This window comes from Theropithecus gelada, chromosome 2, assembly GCF_003255815.1.
Source record: "Theropithecus gelada isolate Dixy chromosome 2, Tgel_1.0, whole genome shotgun sequence".
Classification (NCBI taxonomy): Eukaryota; Metazoa; Chordata; class Mammalia; order Primates; family Cercopithecidae; genus Theropithecus; species Theropithecus gelada.
The window spans coordinates 194,015,735-194,030,955 of record NC_037669.1 but is presented as its reverse complement, the minus strand read 5'-3'; the positions used below and the strand labels follow the sequence as shown (position 1 = coordinate 194,030,955).

General features: G+C 43.2%; 1 protein-coding gene across 2 annotated transcripts in view; it reads left to right on the top strand.

The window, feature by feature from the left end:
• The window catches only part of IQCG (IQ motif containing G), a 68,121-nt gene that overhangs the window by 11,402 nt on the left and 41,498 nt on the right, over positions 1 to 15,221 (top strand). The window contains exons 2-4 of one of the 2 annotated variants that reach the window (XM_025377730.1): positions 3,205 to 3,271; positions 4,530 to 4,803; positions 9,627 to 9,859. In XM_025377730.1, coding sequence (XP_025233515.1) covers positions 3,264 to 3,271; positions 4,530 to 4,803; positions 9,627 to 9,859 — 515 coding nt within the window. In that variant the 5' untranslated portion in view covers positions 3,205 to 3,263. The remainder of the gene's footprint in view (positions 1 to 3,204; positions 3,272 to 4,529; positions 4,804 to 9,626; positions 9,860 to 15,221) is intronic. The other variant, XM_025377731.1, reaches the window with a different exon arrangement.

The following is a 15,221-nucleotide window of genomic DNA, read 5'->3' as shown; positions in this document are numbered from 1 at the left end:
GGTGTTGGGGTGGCGCAAGATAAACCACCACTGCCCCCCGGCGGGGGGGAAGGGGGGAGACTGTCAAAAAAAAAAAAAAAAAAAAAAAAAAAGGTAAAGCAGGAGTGATACTACAAGGGATGTTGGAGTCTCCTGGGATCTAGGAAAGAAATAGTTACCTAAGACCAGAGAGAGACGTTTGGAGAGAATTTTGCCTGACAGGAGCCATGACCTTTGATAGAGGAACAGAAGCAACCAGTGATATTCTGGTAGAGAAGGAGCAGGGAGAATAAATGCCTGATTTCATTTCCCTACACTGAATCTCTTTCTGGAATCTCCCATGGACATACTCCATATGGGTCCGTCTCCCAGAGCACAGAAAATGTTAGGGATTTTACCTAGAAAAATGACACTGTCTTAAGCTGGTGATGGGTCAGTGGGACTTTACAAGGTGAAGAGTTGAGGGAAGAGTGGTTCCACTGGAAGGAATAGCAGGTGCAAAGACCCTGAGTTGCAAGGGAGCATGAGTCCACAGGAGAACTGAAAGAAGCCCCTTGTGGCTGGAGCCCAGAGAGCAAGGAAAGGGCAATCGTAGTTGGGTCTAGAGAGGAACAGAGGGCCCAGACCATACAGACCTTGTGGACCAAGTCAAGAATTTTGTTCTTTGTCCTAAGGCAATGGGAAACCATTGAAGGGTTCTAGGGAGGGACATGGTCAGATTTTCCATTTTCAAAGATCACTTCCTGAACCTTCTGTCAGTATATCAGAAAGAAAAAAAAATTTAAATTAAAAGATCACTTCCAATTTAGTGCTTGTTGGAGTAGTTCAAGCAAAAAAAGAAAACAAGGAAAAAATCAAACAAACACAGCAACAACTAGGTCCAACTTGGGAGATACGAAAATAGAAGGTAAAATCCGCCTGGGCGACTTGGCTCACACCTGTAATCCCAACACTTTGGGAGGCCAAGGTGGGTGGATCACCTGAGGTCACGAGTTCCAGACCAGCCTGGCCAACACGGTGAAACCCCGTCTCTAATAAAAATACAAAAATGAGCTAGGTGTGGTGGCATGTGCCTGTAATCCCAGCTACTCGGGAGGCTGAGGCAGGAGAATCGCTTGAATCCAGAGGCAGAGGCTGCAGTGAGCCAAGATGGCGCCACTGCACTCTAGCCTGGGGGACAAAGTGAGACTCCGTCTCAAAAAAGAAAAAAAGAAGGCAAAATCCACAGGCCTTGGTAATGGTTTGGATTAGGAGGATGCTGATATCCAGATGAAGAAGGTGGCAGGAATGAGTACTGGGTTTCTCGCGTGAGGAATGAGAAGCCAGAACAGCAGGAAGGCACTGGAATCTACACAAGCGTAGCCCTGTCTTACCCTTGTGAAGCACAGTTACCTGTTATGCCCCAAGCCTAAGAAAGTGGAAAACAAAGAATCAACATCATCAAAAGAAAAATATTGACGGGTGCAGTGGCTCACGCCTGTAATCCCAGCACTTTAGGAGGCCGAGGCGGGTGGATCACCTGAGGTCAGAAGTTCAAGACCAGACTGACCAACATGAGAGAAACCCCCGTCTCTACTAAAAATACAAAATTAGCCGGGCGTGGTGGTACGTGCCTATAATCCCAGCTACGCCACAGGAGGCTGAGGCAGGAAAATCACTTGAACCCGGGAGATGGAGGTTGCAGTGAGCCGAGATCACGCCATTGCACTCCAGCCTAGGCAAGAAGAGAAAAATTCCATCTTAAAAAAAAAGAAAGAAAGATATTCTGCTTAATACGATGCTACTTCCTCCTAAAACTGCCCCTGCATCAGGAAATCTGGCTAGTTTGAAGTATTTTTTCAAATTTATATGAAGATTCTGTTTTATATGTTTGAATTTTTGCATATCAGATTTTTGTTGCAAGAGTCATATTTGCACCACCTGTCTCAGAGTTACTTTATTGTGGATGAATTTACATTGGAAACTCACCACTCACTGTCCATTCAGTACAACGCAAAATTCTCCATAGGTGTCCTCACTGTAAAGCTCATTTAAGCAGAAAGGATTTTGGTTTACTCTGGAGGGGTAACATCCTGACAGCAGCGTCAAACTGATTTCCGATTTCCAGGATTAATACAGTTTTTCTTTCTTCCTTTTTTTTTTTTTTTTTTTTTTTTTTTTTTTTTTTTTGAGACAGAGTCTTGCTCTGTGCCCCAGGCTGGAGTGCAGTGGCGCCATCTCCGCTCACTACAAGCTCCACCTCCCGGGTCCACGCCATTCTCCTGATTCAGCCTCCCAAGTATCTGGGACTACAGGCGCCCGCCACCACGCCTGGCTAATTTTTTGTATTTTTTAGTAGATACGGGGTTTCACCATGTTGGCCAGGATGGTCTCGATCTGCTGACCTCGTGATCCACCCACCTCGGCCTCCCAAAGTGCTGGGATTCCAGGCGTGAGCCACCGCGCCCGGCCCCAATTAATACAGTTTTTCTAAATGTCATCTCAATTACTCCTCTAAGCACATGTGGAGCAAATTCCGTTATCTGGCGGATAAGATGGATTGAGTGATCTAATTAAATGTCAGAGTAATTAGAATGATAGAAAAAATCAAGTATATAGAGATTACCAATTAAAATCGTGATACCATGGAACACTCTAAAACCAGGTTGAACATTAATTTACCTTAAGAAGAGGCCCACAGAGTGCGTGTGTCTTGAGTTTGGTAGAGCAGTAAGAATTCGGTCGACTTCTTCATAGACCTGCGGTCCATGATGTCGGTGTTTCTTTCGCCTCTGAGACTGCTCCACTCTGCACAAAGAGGCGACAGTCACAGCTCCCGTAATCATTTAATTTTCTCTGAATAAAATGGTATCGAAATAACTGAAACGCCGGGCGCGGTGGCTCACGCCTGTAATCCCTGCACTTTGGGAGGCCGAGACGGGCGGATCACGAGGTCAGGAGATCGAGACCATCCTGGCGAACACGGTGAAACCCCGTCTCTACTAAAAATACAAAAAACTAGCCGGGCGTGGTGGCGGGCGCCTGTAGTCCCAGCTACTCAGGAGGCTGAGGCAGGAGAATGGCGGGAACCCGGGAGGCGGAGCTTGCAGTGAGCTGAGATCCGGCCACTGCACTCCAGCCTGGGCGACAGAGCGAGACTCCGTCTCAAAAAAAAAAAAAAAGAAATAACTGAAACATCATTGAAGACTCCCATAAACTAATCTCAGTGTTTCCTTCCCATTTTAGGTAGCTGCACTTCTGTGAGATTATAAATATTCCACGGAGGGTAACGGAACTACGGGAGAATGGAAGAGTATGTTTACAATTCCTATGTTTTTTGTATACATGTATTTAAATTATGCCTTCTGTGAAAGGTCTGTGTATACCTTATCTACTGCTGTGTGACGGATCACCCCAGAACTTAGTGACTTAAAATACAAACATTTATTCTTTCCCACAGTTTCTGCAGGTCCCAAGGTTAGGAGCAGGTTAGCTGGATGGTGCTGGCTTGGGGTCTCTCCTGCACTTGAAGTTGGCCACGGGTGGCAATGATGGCAATGATCTGAAGACCTGATGGGGGCTGGAGTATCCACTGCCAAGGTGGTTCATTGACAGAGCTGGCAAGTTGGTGCAGGCTGCCGGCAAGAGGCCTTTGTTCCTTACCCTCATGGGTGTGTCCACAGTGCTGCTGAAGTGTCCTCATGCCGAAGCAGCTGTCATCCCTCACACCGAGAGATTTGAGAGAGGAAGGCAGAATCTGCAATGTCTTTTATCACTTAGCCGTGGAAGTCCCACTCCATCATTGCCACAATAACCTTCTGGTTACATAGGTTAGTCCTACTCAGTGTGGCGTAGACTACACAGAAGCATTAATACTAGAAAGTGAGAATCATTTGGGCCACCTTGGAGGCTGGATACCACATTCTGTTTTTCACTCATCAGGAGACACTTTTGGTTAGCATCTAAAGATACTCCTAGGGAAAAAAAGTTAATTTTGGCTCAAATTCAAATTGATCAGCATAGCCAAATTGCATGAGCTACATAGCTTTATTAAACAGTAGGTCAGGTGTGGTGGCTCACACCTGTAATCCCAGCACTTTGGGAGGCTGAGCTGGGTGGATCACCTGAGGTTGGGAGTTCAAGACCAACCTGACCAACATGGAGAAAGCCCCATCTCTACTAAAAACACAAAGTTAGCCGGGTGTGGTGGCGGGTGCCTGTAGTCCCAGCTACTCAGGAGGCTGAGGCAGAAGAATCGCTTGAACCCGGGAGGCAGAGGTTGCGGTGAGCTGAGATCACGCCATTGCACTCCAGCCTGGGCAACAAGAGCGAAACTCCGTCTCAAAAAAAGGAAAAAAAAAAAAAAGTAAGTTGTTTGCCTTTGGTTGGTCAAAATGGAAGATATTTAGCAGAATCACACTCCAACTCCTACTTTTTTTTTTTTAATCTAGGTTATATTATATGACAACAAGAATATCACAGGAGCCCAGCACATTGCTGCCTGTACTTTTGAGTTAAAGTAATGTTTAAATATTGGTCGCTGACTTATTTTTTCTTTATTCTTTCCTTAGAGACAGCCTGGAAGACTCAAACCTTCCTCCAAAAGTTTGGCATTCTGAGATGACAGTGTCAGTGACAGGCAAACCACCTAGTACCATAGAAGAAGACGGACTACCTAAAGAAACAGACGTAGAAACCATCCCAGAAATCCTAGAAACCCGAGAGCCACTCTCGCTTCCAGATGTGCTGAGGATCTTGGCAGTTCTGGAGGACACCACAGACCAGCTCTCTATTCTAAACTACATCATGCCCATTCAGTACGAAGGAAGACAGAGCGTCTGCATGGTATTTACCCACTCACGATGAGACTATGAGTTACTTTTGCTTTTATTTTTTATTTCTCCCTCATTTATAGTACCTATCTCATTAAATGTATTGATTTATCTTTCTCTCTCTCTTTCCTTCTTCTTTTTTTTTTTTTTTTTTTTTTTTTTCTGACAGGGTCTCGCTCTGTGGCCTAGCCTGGAGTGTAGGGGTGCTGTCACGGCTGACTGCGACCTTTACCTCCCACGCTCAAGTGATCCTCCCACCTCAGTCTCCTGGGTAGCTGGGACTACAGGTCTGCACTACCACACCTGGCTAATTTTTTATAAAAGTTCTGTGGAGATGGGATCTCACTGTGTTGTCCAGGCTGGTGCCATTAACTATCACTTGGGAAATAGCACCTTTATTTCAGATAAAGGGCTACACTAACTATCTGAGATATGTACTCTCAATTGATGGAGTTAAATGGTCATACCTGAAGGTACATTACCGGACAGAATATCCTTTTCCACTACATTGGCATTATCCAAAAAGGCCTGTACGGAAATCAGTATAAATACAATACCGAAGAGAGGGAATTACTAGCCGTCCACCCAGCTTGTGTTTCTCAGCTGCTGAACCCTAACTGAACACTAGGGGGAGGAAGTTCAGCTCCGGGCTTCACTTCGCTTTCATCTAAAATGACTTGTCATTGATGAATCCGTTGTAACTTGCCTTCCTGAATATCCAGCCACATTACTGTGTCAGCCATTACATTTTCTTTCTTTTTTTTTTTGAGCCGGAGTCTCGCTCTGTCGCCCAGGCTGGAGTGCAGCGGCCGGATCTCAGCTCACTGCAAGCTCCGCCTCCCGGGTTCACGCCATTCTCCTGCCTCAGCCTCCCGAGGAGCTGGGACCACAGGCGCCGCCACCGCGCCCGGCTAAATTTTTGTATTTTTAGCAGAGACGGGGTTTCACCTGGTTAGCCAAGCCCTCACATTTTCAATCGTGTTTTGGACTGCTCTGTGAAGCAGCACTGAGTTATTAGAAAATTAATTTAGTAGTGAGCAAAGTCTTTATACATGTTTAGCTCTTGTACATTTCAATAACTTAGGTTGTAGGTATAAAATGGAAACAATTTATAAATAGAAATACGTATTTATCAAGTTTTACATAATAGCATTATATAACTCTTGCAGAAGATACTCTTTTTTATTTTTATTTTTTTTATTTTTATTTTTTTGAGACAGAGTTTCGCTCTTTTTGCCCAGGCTGGAGTGTCTCGGCTCACGGCAACCTCTGCCTCCTGGGTTCAAGCGATTCTCCTGCCTCAGCCTCCCGAGTAGCTGGGATTACCGGCATGCGCCACCACACCCAACTAATTTTGTATTTTTAGTAGAGATGGGGTTTCTCCATGTTGGTCAGGCTGGTCTTGAACTCCCAACCTCAAGTGATCTGCCCGCCTCGGCCTCCCAAAGTGCTGAGAGATTACAGGCGTGAGCCCCCGCGCCCAGCCCAGAAGATATTCTTATGTCTGATTCTATGACCAATGAAAATTGCTATATAAATGAGAGGGTAAAATGCTTTTCTTTTGTTTTGTTTTGTTTTGTTTTTGATTTTCATGTCTAACAGTAAAGAAGGCTATATTTATCGAGAGAAGAAAATTACATTTCCCTTTACTTTTCCATTAAAATTTCAAATTTTTAAAATTATTATTGTTACACATACAGTCTGGGTTCTTAAAGCGTTCATTAAAGTTTAAAAAGTTTAGATAAGATTTTATAGAGCAATGGCTTTGGAGTCAGGAGGCGTCTGGGATATAGTTTTGTGCTGTTAGCAGTCACTTCACTTTTTTGGTCTAAGTTTTCTCATTTGTAAGTTGTAATGGAGTTTTACCTAAATGACCCATAGATCCCTTGTAGTGCCAGCCTTCTATGAGTTTTGGGGTAGTTTTAAAATAATATAGGTATCACAGGAATTGTATAATGTAAGTTAACTTCCTTGTTAACTTATGAAGGGCAAACAGATAAGAATCTAAGAACAAAATCTTCCATTGCATTTAAAATAAGAGTCTAATCTTTACAATTTAAGATGGCTAACAAATAGAACACAAGAGACTGGTGTGTTCTTCCTATTTATTATCTCCTTCAACAAGAATCAAAAATAAAATGGGTGCTTTGGGAGGCCAAGGTGGGAGAAATGCTTGAGGCCAGGAGTTTGAGACCAGTCTGGGCAGCAGAGAAGACCCCATCTCTACCAAGAAAATACAAAAATTAGCCAGGCATGGTGGCATACACCTGTAGTCCCAGCTACTCAGGAGGCGGATATGGGATGATCATTTGAGCCCATGAGACTGAGGCTGCAGTAAGCCAAGGTCATATCACTGCATGCCAACCTGGGTGACAGAGTGAGACCTTGTTGAAAGAGAAAGAAAGAGGGAGGGAGGGAGGGAGGGAAGGAAGGAAAGAAGGAAGGAAGGAGGGAGGAAGGGAAGGAAGGAGGGAGGGAGAAAGGGAAGGAAGGAAGGAAGGAAGGAAAGGAAGGAAGGAAGGAAGGAAGGACAAACAAATGGGAAGACATTCAGTTAATAAATGAAGTCTTTTCAATGCTACCTGCTGTCAGCCTTTGAAAAGAGTAATTTGCCATCATGGAATCTCAAGAATGAAAACGCTGAATTAATCGACAGTATTCGGCAGCAGTCACTTCTCCAGTAAATAAAAGAATGAAACTTTTGCACTGCTTTTTTCTGGTTTATTATAGTGACCTTTTACCCACAGAATTTTCTGACTCAACAGAAACCCCCCTTGGGATTTTACTGTAGTGTAAATAGTAATATTTAGTATGTATAATCGTGGTAACTTTACCATAATCATGTTGATTAATAGCAATTTAAAAGCCCATTTCTCAATATGTTAGTTTCATATCTTTTAAAAATTGTGAATCTCTTAAAATATTTTTTGGTTTTTATTTCATGGTACTATAGTTGTTCTGACTCATGAATTTGAGGATGCCGCTGCCCCATAGGGCCTAGGCTATATATTTTTAAATGTTAGTATGTATATAGATGTTTTCTTTCCCAAAGGCTTGACATCCTTTAGCCTCTTAACAACCTTGAAAGGAAAGGTTAGCATTATCCCTCTTTTAAAGCCGTTTTTACAGCTAAGGCCATCTCCAGGTACATTTTCCTGTATTAGAATTATGAAATGAAAGGATGAAACATACATTAATTACCTGGTTCTACCATAAATGAGAGTGATTTGACCAAAGTTTGGAAAGAACTTTCTTGCAGGGAATACTGTTTTTCTTCTCTTTTTCTTTACAGTAAAAAACCCTGTCTTGTACATAGTGTGTGCAATATAAAATATATAAATTATATATATATAAATTTTTAGAGGCCAGGCACGGTGGCTCACGCCTGTAATCTCAGCGCTTTGGGAGGCCGAGGCAGGTGGATCACCTGAGGTCAGGAGTTTGAGACCAGCCTGGCCAAAATGGTGAAACCCTGTCTCTACTAAAAATACAAAAAAATTAGCTGTGCATGATGGTGCTCGCCTGTAATCCCAGCTACTCAGGAGGCTGAGGCAGGAGAATTGCTTGAACCTGGGAGGCAGAGGTTGCAGTGAGTGGAGATTGTGCCACTGTAATCCAGCCTGAGCAACAGAGTGAGACTCCATCTCAAAAAAAATTTTTTTTAGTGAGTCAACCAGAACACTTAGCTCATTTCTTTAATTTTATTCTAAAAATTCACATTTCTTTCTAGTAATAGGTAAGTCAGGCCATGTGACACATTTGCATCCTTTTCCAGATGTCCAAGTATAAAGGTAGAGGAATAGTGGTTAGGGAACTCAGAAAATGGGACATCCCAGAGGTCACAGTGAGACGAGATCGTGCCACTACGCTCCAGCCTGGGTGACAGCGAGACTTCGTCCCAAAAGAAAAAGGAAAAAAGACAGTGGGGCCTCCTAGACCTTACATTTTCCCCTTATTGCCTTAGACAGAATCTAAAATAATAACCGTTTATTTTACCAGCGGGATATGGGGACACAGAGATGTTAAATAGTTGCCCAAGGTCAATACAGTTGAGAGATGGAGCTGGACTCAAACACGCTTTCAGAACCCACATGTGTAGTCACTGCATTGTGTGGCCTCTCAGTGGCTCAGGCGTTTAGCCACAGTTTAATTTACACAGGCATCATCAACTGAAAGGCATATGCTGTTCCTGTGGTCCCTAATATTCAAGTTTGGGTCTGAAAAAGAAATGATTTTGGCTTTTCCCTCCACGATCCTCAAAATCTACACCACGCCACTAAATGTACTATCAACCTCTGCTTTTAGTGTGATTCTCCTTTTTTAATTTATTTTTCATGTTCATATGTTCAAGGAACATTTGCGTCTCTGCTATATGCTAGTCATTGTTCTAAGCAATAGGACTGTAAAGATGGCCACATTTATTGAATATCCAATCTTGTTCCAAAAATAACTTGAGACTAGTCTTCAAAAAAAGTTTTTTTTGAAGGGGAACCAAGATCGCTAAGACACCGTCCCCTCCCTCCTAGAAACCATGACCTGATGGAGATACTTTATAAAAAATTACCATATGAGAAACGCCTGCTAACAGAGATATTTCACAAAGAACTTTACTTTTGAGCAGAGTGTAGCAGGTGGTAGGTTGGGGAATGACAGGGGGAATGTTGTGTGAAGTTAGCAGCAGGGTGTGGTTTGGTGTGGCTGAAGAAAGGGGCACATTTTCTTGGAGGATAGGGTAGAAGTCAGAGAAGATAACGTTGAAAAATGTAGACAAAGGCCTCTTTCTTGTGGTTGTCTGTTTAACAAAATTATTTCTAATACTGTTTATTGTTTTAAAAGAAAAGCAGAGAAATGAATCTAGAAGGAAAGAATCTAGACAAACTTCCAGTGGCTTCAACAGTTACAAAAATACCCAGTCCGTTAATAACCAAGGAAAGACCCAGCTTGCCAGAAATCAGACAAGGAGGCCAGTTCGCTGTGGAGTTTCACAAGACACAGGATCTTCTCTTCAAAAAACCTGCAAGGCAGACCATCATGACTACGGAGACACTGAAGAAAATTCAGATTGATAGGTAAGGAGGGAAGACATTTGGCAGTGGACTTACGTATTTATACATAGATGAGAGAATGGGTGCCCGGGTGGCTGACTGCTCTCTTCTACGGGTTAGTCATTACTGTGTATGCAAAATGACTGCTGAGAATAAAATTAGCTCAAGACTGCCTAGAGGCAGGGTGATATGAATAGAAAGCAAGGCGGCTATATGATATTGCATAAGTTATTAAGTCTTTCTTTTTTGTTTCTTTTTTTTTTTTTTTGAGACTGAGTTTTGCTCTTGTCGCCCAGCTGGAGTGCAGTGGTGTGATCTCGGCTCAGTGCAGCCTCCACCTCCTGGGTTCAAGCAATTCTCCTGCCTCAGCCTCCTGAAGAGCTGGGATTACAGGTGCATGCCACCACGCCCGGCTAATTTTTGTATTATTTAGCAAAACCCCAGGTTTCACCATGTTGCCCAGGCTACTCTTGAACTCCTGACCTCAGATGATCCACCTGCCTCTGCCTCCCAAAGTGCTGGGATTACAGGCGTGAGCCACTGTGCCCGGCCGTTTGTCTTTGTTTCCAATTTTTATTTTATTTATTTTTAAAATTTTTTTCTTTTTTCTTTTTTTTTTTCCTTCAGACATATACCTGCAGACTGTTTATTTTTTAGAGACGAGGTCACTCTGTAGCCCAGGCTGGAAGCCAGTGGCTACTGACAGAGATATCATAGAGCGTGCTGCCCTCAAGCGTCTGGCTTCCAGTGATCCTCTCCCAGGGCTGGGACGACAGGTGCGCTGGCTATTTTCAATTACTAAAAAATGCAGGCATGCTGGCTGTTTTCAATTACTAAAAATGAGAATGGGCCGGGTGCCAGGGCTCACACCTGTAATCCCAGCACTTTGGGAGGCCGAGGCGGGCAGATCACGAGGTCAGGAGTTCGAGACCAACCTGGCCAACAAGGTGAAACCCAGTCTCTACTAAAAATACAAAAATTAGCCAGGTGTGGTGGTGCATGCCTGTAATCCCAGCTACTCAGGAGGCTGAGGTAGGAGAAGTGCTTGAACCTGGGAGGCGGAGGTTACAGTGAGCCGAGATGGCACCACTACACTCCAGCCAGGGCAACAGAGCAAGACTCCGTCTCGAAAAAAAAACGTGACAGTGATAGCAACCTTGCAACATTAGTGTAAGGGTTAGAAATAAGGCTTTAGCCTAGTGCCTGGCACAAATTGGTAGCTATTGTGATGCTTTATCCATTAATAGCTACTTTATAGCTATTTCTTATTATTCTATATAGCCAAATTCCAAACTGTGTTTTAATCCTGAGGGTTTCTTAAAGGCAGTCTAAATTCCCATTGTCTCATAATTTTTTATCGTCAGCTGCCTCAGTGACAAAGAAGCCTGTTAACAGGGTGTAACATTATGTTGAGAACTTTTGGTAAATGAGAGTTTACTGCAGTTACCCAGGGCCACTAGCTGTATCCAGTCTGAAGTCTGTTTTTGAAAAGTCTTACTGGAATATGGCATTGCCCATTTGTTTATACATTGTCTGTGACTGCTTTCATGCCACAGTGCAAAGCTGAGTCATTGCCAAAGAGAACTTATGCCCTGCAAAGCCAGATGTTTACTATTTGTCCCTTTACAGAAAAAGTTTGCTGACCTCGGTATTAGACCCTAACCAAGGGTAAGATCTCGCTAAAGTCAATCTGGCCCAGATCTGCATCAGAGAGAAAGGCATCCTGCTTATAAATTGCCCGGTTCATGTGCTTTTCATTCTCAGTGTGTGGCTCGTATCTTTTCCTGAAAAACCCAAAATACCAGTCGCAATTATTTGTAAGGGATTAGTTTTAGATTTATATTCCATATGAAACCCAGGGTATACTCACAAAATGTACATCTCCACCAGTTATCCAGAATCAAAGTGGAAATCAAAATATCAAAGACATAAAAACTACAACAGGCCAGGCGTGGCGGCGCACGCCTGTGAGTTTGGGAGGCCAAGGTGGGAGTAAGGAAGGAGACCACTACTACTCCTGCTGCCCTCCTCCCCCGACCGTGCCTAGTTCACGAGACAGGAGGAGAGAAAACGTTAGAAAAAAACAAAACGCTAGAAAGAAACAAAAGATTTAAAAAAGCAAAACGCTAGAAAGAAACAAAAGATAAAAAGCCAGACAACCTTGGCACCACCACCTGACCCTAGGAGTTAAAAAAAGTAATAATAGTAACATCAATCCCTGAGCTAAACTACTCGTGTTGTCTGTAAATTCCAGACACTGTATGAAAAAAGCATTGTAAAACTTTTTGTTCTGTCAGCTGATGCATGTAGCCCCCAGTCACATTTCCCACGCTTGCTTGATTTATCACGACCCTTTCACGTGGACCCCTTAAAGTTGTAAGCCTTTAAAAAGGCCAAGAATTTCTTTTTCGGGGAGTTCGGCTCTTAAGACACGAGTCTGCTGATGCTCCCAACCGAATAAAAAACCTCTTCCTTCTTTAATTCGGTGTCTGAGGAGTTTTGTCTGTGGCTTGTCCTGCTACAGGAGAATTGCGTGAGCCCAGGAGTTTGAAACCAGCCTGGGTAACATATGAAATCTCATCTCTACTAAAAATCAAAAAAATTAGCTGGGCGTGGTGGTGCGCACCTGTGGTCCCAGCTACTCTGGAGGCTGAGGTGGGAGGATCACGCGAGCCTGGGAAATTGAGGCTGCAGTGAGCTGTGATTGTGCCACTGCACTCCAGCAGGGGTGACAGTGAGGCCCTATCTCAAAAAAAAAAAAAAAAAAAAAACTGAAAAAGCAAAACAACAACAAAAAAACTACAACACTTTATGAATTTAAAATGGGAATTTGTAGGAAGTTTGTGTATGCTTTCCTTGCTCTACTCATCTTTATGTATTATTGTCTTATTGCATTGAATTAATAATTACTGTATTGTAACATACTACTGTCAAAAGACAAAATTGCAACAAATCTAAATATCCTAATTGGCTTTTATTTGCAGTTCTAAATCAGGCAACACCTCATTCTATGAAGTAGAAGTACTGTTCTGATGACCTGGGCAGAGGAGGTTGGCTTTACAGGCAGAAAAGGGCTGAAGAAAGCAGAAACAGAGAACATGACGTGAATGGTCTTGTCGAAGTTACTTTCCTGGCTGCAGGTGGTGGCTCACACCTGTGATCCCAGCACTTTGCGAGGCTGAAGTGGGAGGAGCGCTTGAAGCTAGGAGTTCAAGACCAGTCTGGGCAACATAGCGATACCTCATCTCCACAAAAATGAAAAAAATTAGCTGGGCACGGTGGCGTGCTTTAGTCCTAGCTACTTAGGAGGCTGAGGCAGGGGAGGACCACTCAAGCCGGGGAGGTAGAAGTTACAGTGAGTTATGATCATGCCACTGCATTCCAGCCTGAGTGACAGAGTGAGACCCTGTCTCTAATTAATTAATTAATTAACAATTTTTAAAAATCACAAAGTTACTTTTCTTTTTTTTTGGAGACAGAGTCTCATTCTGTTGCCCAGACTAGAGTGCAGTGGCACGATCCCAGCTCACTGCAACCTCCGCCTCCTGGATCCAAGCGATTCTCCTGCCTCAGCCTCCCAAGTAGCTGGGATTACAGGCACCTGCCACCAGGCCCAGCTAATTTTGTAGTTTTAGTAGAGACAGGGTTTCACCATGTTGGCCAGGCTGGTCTCCAACTCCCGACCTCAGGTGATCCTCCCGCCTCAATCTCCCAAAGTGCTGGGATCACAGGCGTGAGCCACTGCGCCCGGCCACAGAATTAGTTTTCTTGGAAAGATTAAAGCAGAGGGGACTTCCTTACCATGCCAGCTAAAACTGGCTATTCTCTCTCCCTCTCCCTTGAGTTCTTTGTTATGGAAAATAGTAACTATAATTATTGCCAACTATGTCAAATCATTGAATAGCAGTTTTTAATTTTTATTTTATTATTATTATCATTATTTTGAGACAGGGTCTCACTCTGTCACCCAGGCAGGAGTGCAGTGGCACAAACATGACTCACTGCAGCCTCGAAGCACCCTCCTTCCTCAGCCTCCTGAGTGGCGGGGACTACAGGCACGTGCCACCATGACCAGCCTTTTGTTTGTTTGTTTGTTTTTTAAATTTTTGTGAGATGGGGGGGATCTCACATTGTTGCCCAGACTGGTCTTGAACTCCTAGACTCAAGTGATCCTCCTACCTCGGCCCCTCAAAGTGCTGGAATTACAGGTGTGAGCCCTTGTGCCCGGCCTAAACAGCAGTTTTTTTTAACATTCCACTTAGGAGAATATCATGAAGAACAGCGACTAGGCGTTAGGAAACCTGGATTATATATTTCCAGCTCTTTCTCAAACTAGTTATGTGACCACGGGCAAGTCACTTAACTTTCCTGAACCTGGTTTACTCATCTCGAAAATATGAACATTTGGCTGGGTGTGATGGCTAACGCCTGTAATCTTAGCACTTTGGGAGGCTGAGGTGGGCAGATCACTTGAGGTCCGGAGTTTCAGACCAGCCTGGCCAACATGGTGAAACCCTGTCTCTAATAAAAATACAAAAATTAGCCAGGCATGGTGGCACGTGCCTGTAGTCCCAGCTACTCGGGAGGCTAAGGCAGGAGAATGGCGTGATCCTGGGAGGTGGAGCTTGCAGTGAGCTGAGATCGCGCTACTGTACTCCAGCCTGGGTGACAGAGCGAGACTCCATCTCAAAAAAAAAAAGATAAAAAGACCCAGAAGGAACATCATAATGAAATTGGAATTATCCCAGAAATGCAAAAATAGTTTAGCATCAGAAAATGTAAAAAAATAAATAAAAAGAAAGATCAATAGATGCAGAAAAGACATTTGGCAAAATTCAGCATATATTCATCATTTAAAAACCAATACCAAAAACCTCTTAGCAAACTAGAAATTAAAGAAAACTTTTTTTTTTTTTTAGCCGAGTGACGTGGCCCACACTTGTAATCCCAGCTACTCAGGAGGCTAAGGCGGGAGAGTCATTGAACCCAGGGGGCAGAGGTTGCAGTGAGCCGAGATAGAGCCATGGCACTCCAGCCTGGGTAACAGAGCGAGTCTCCATCTCAAAAAAAATAAAAATAAAAATAAAAACATGTAAAACTACACGTATTACTTAAATAAAACACACAAACACATAATAAAAGTATCACAACATGCCAGAGAATAATAATCACCAAATTCAGAAGAGTGTTTATCTTTGGGGAAGATTGAGGAGACTGGGACTAGAGACTTCAGATATATCTGACATACGTAATCTTTAAAAAAAACCAAGTCTCTACTGTGGTAAAATATGTAAATTTGGTGTTACATACATAAATATTCATTTTATTCATTATACTTTCTAAATTTTTGAAATATTTCATAATTTTGAAAAAGTTAAATCATTAA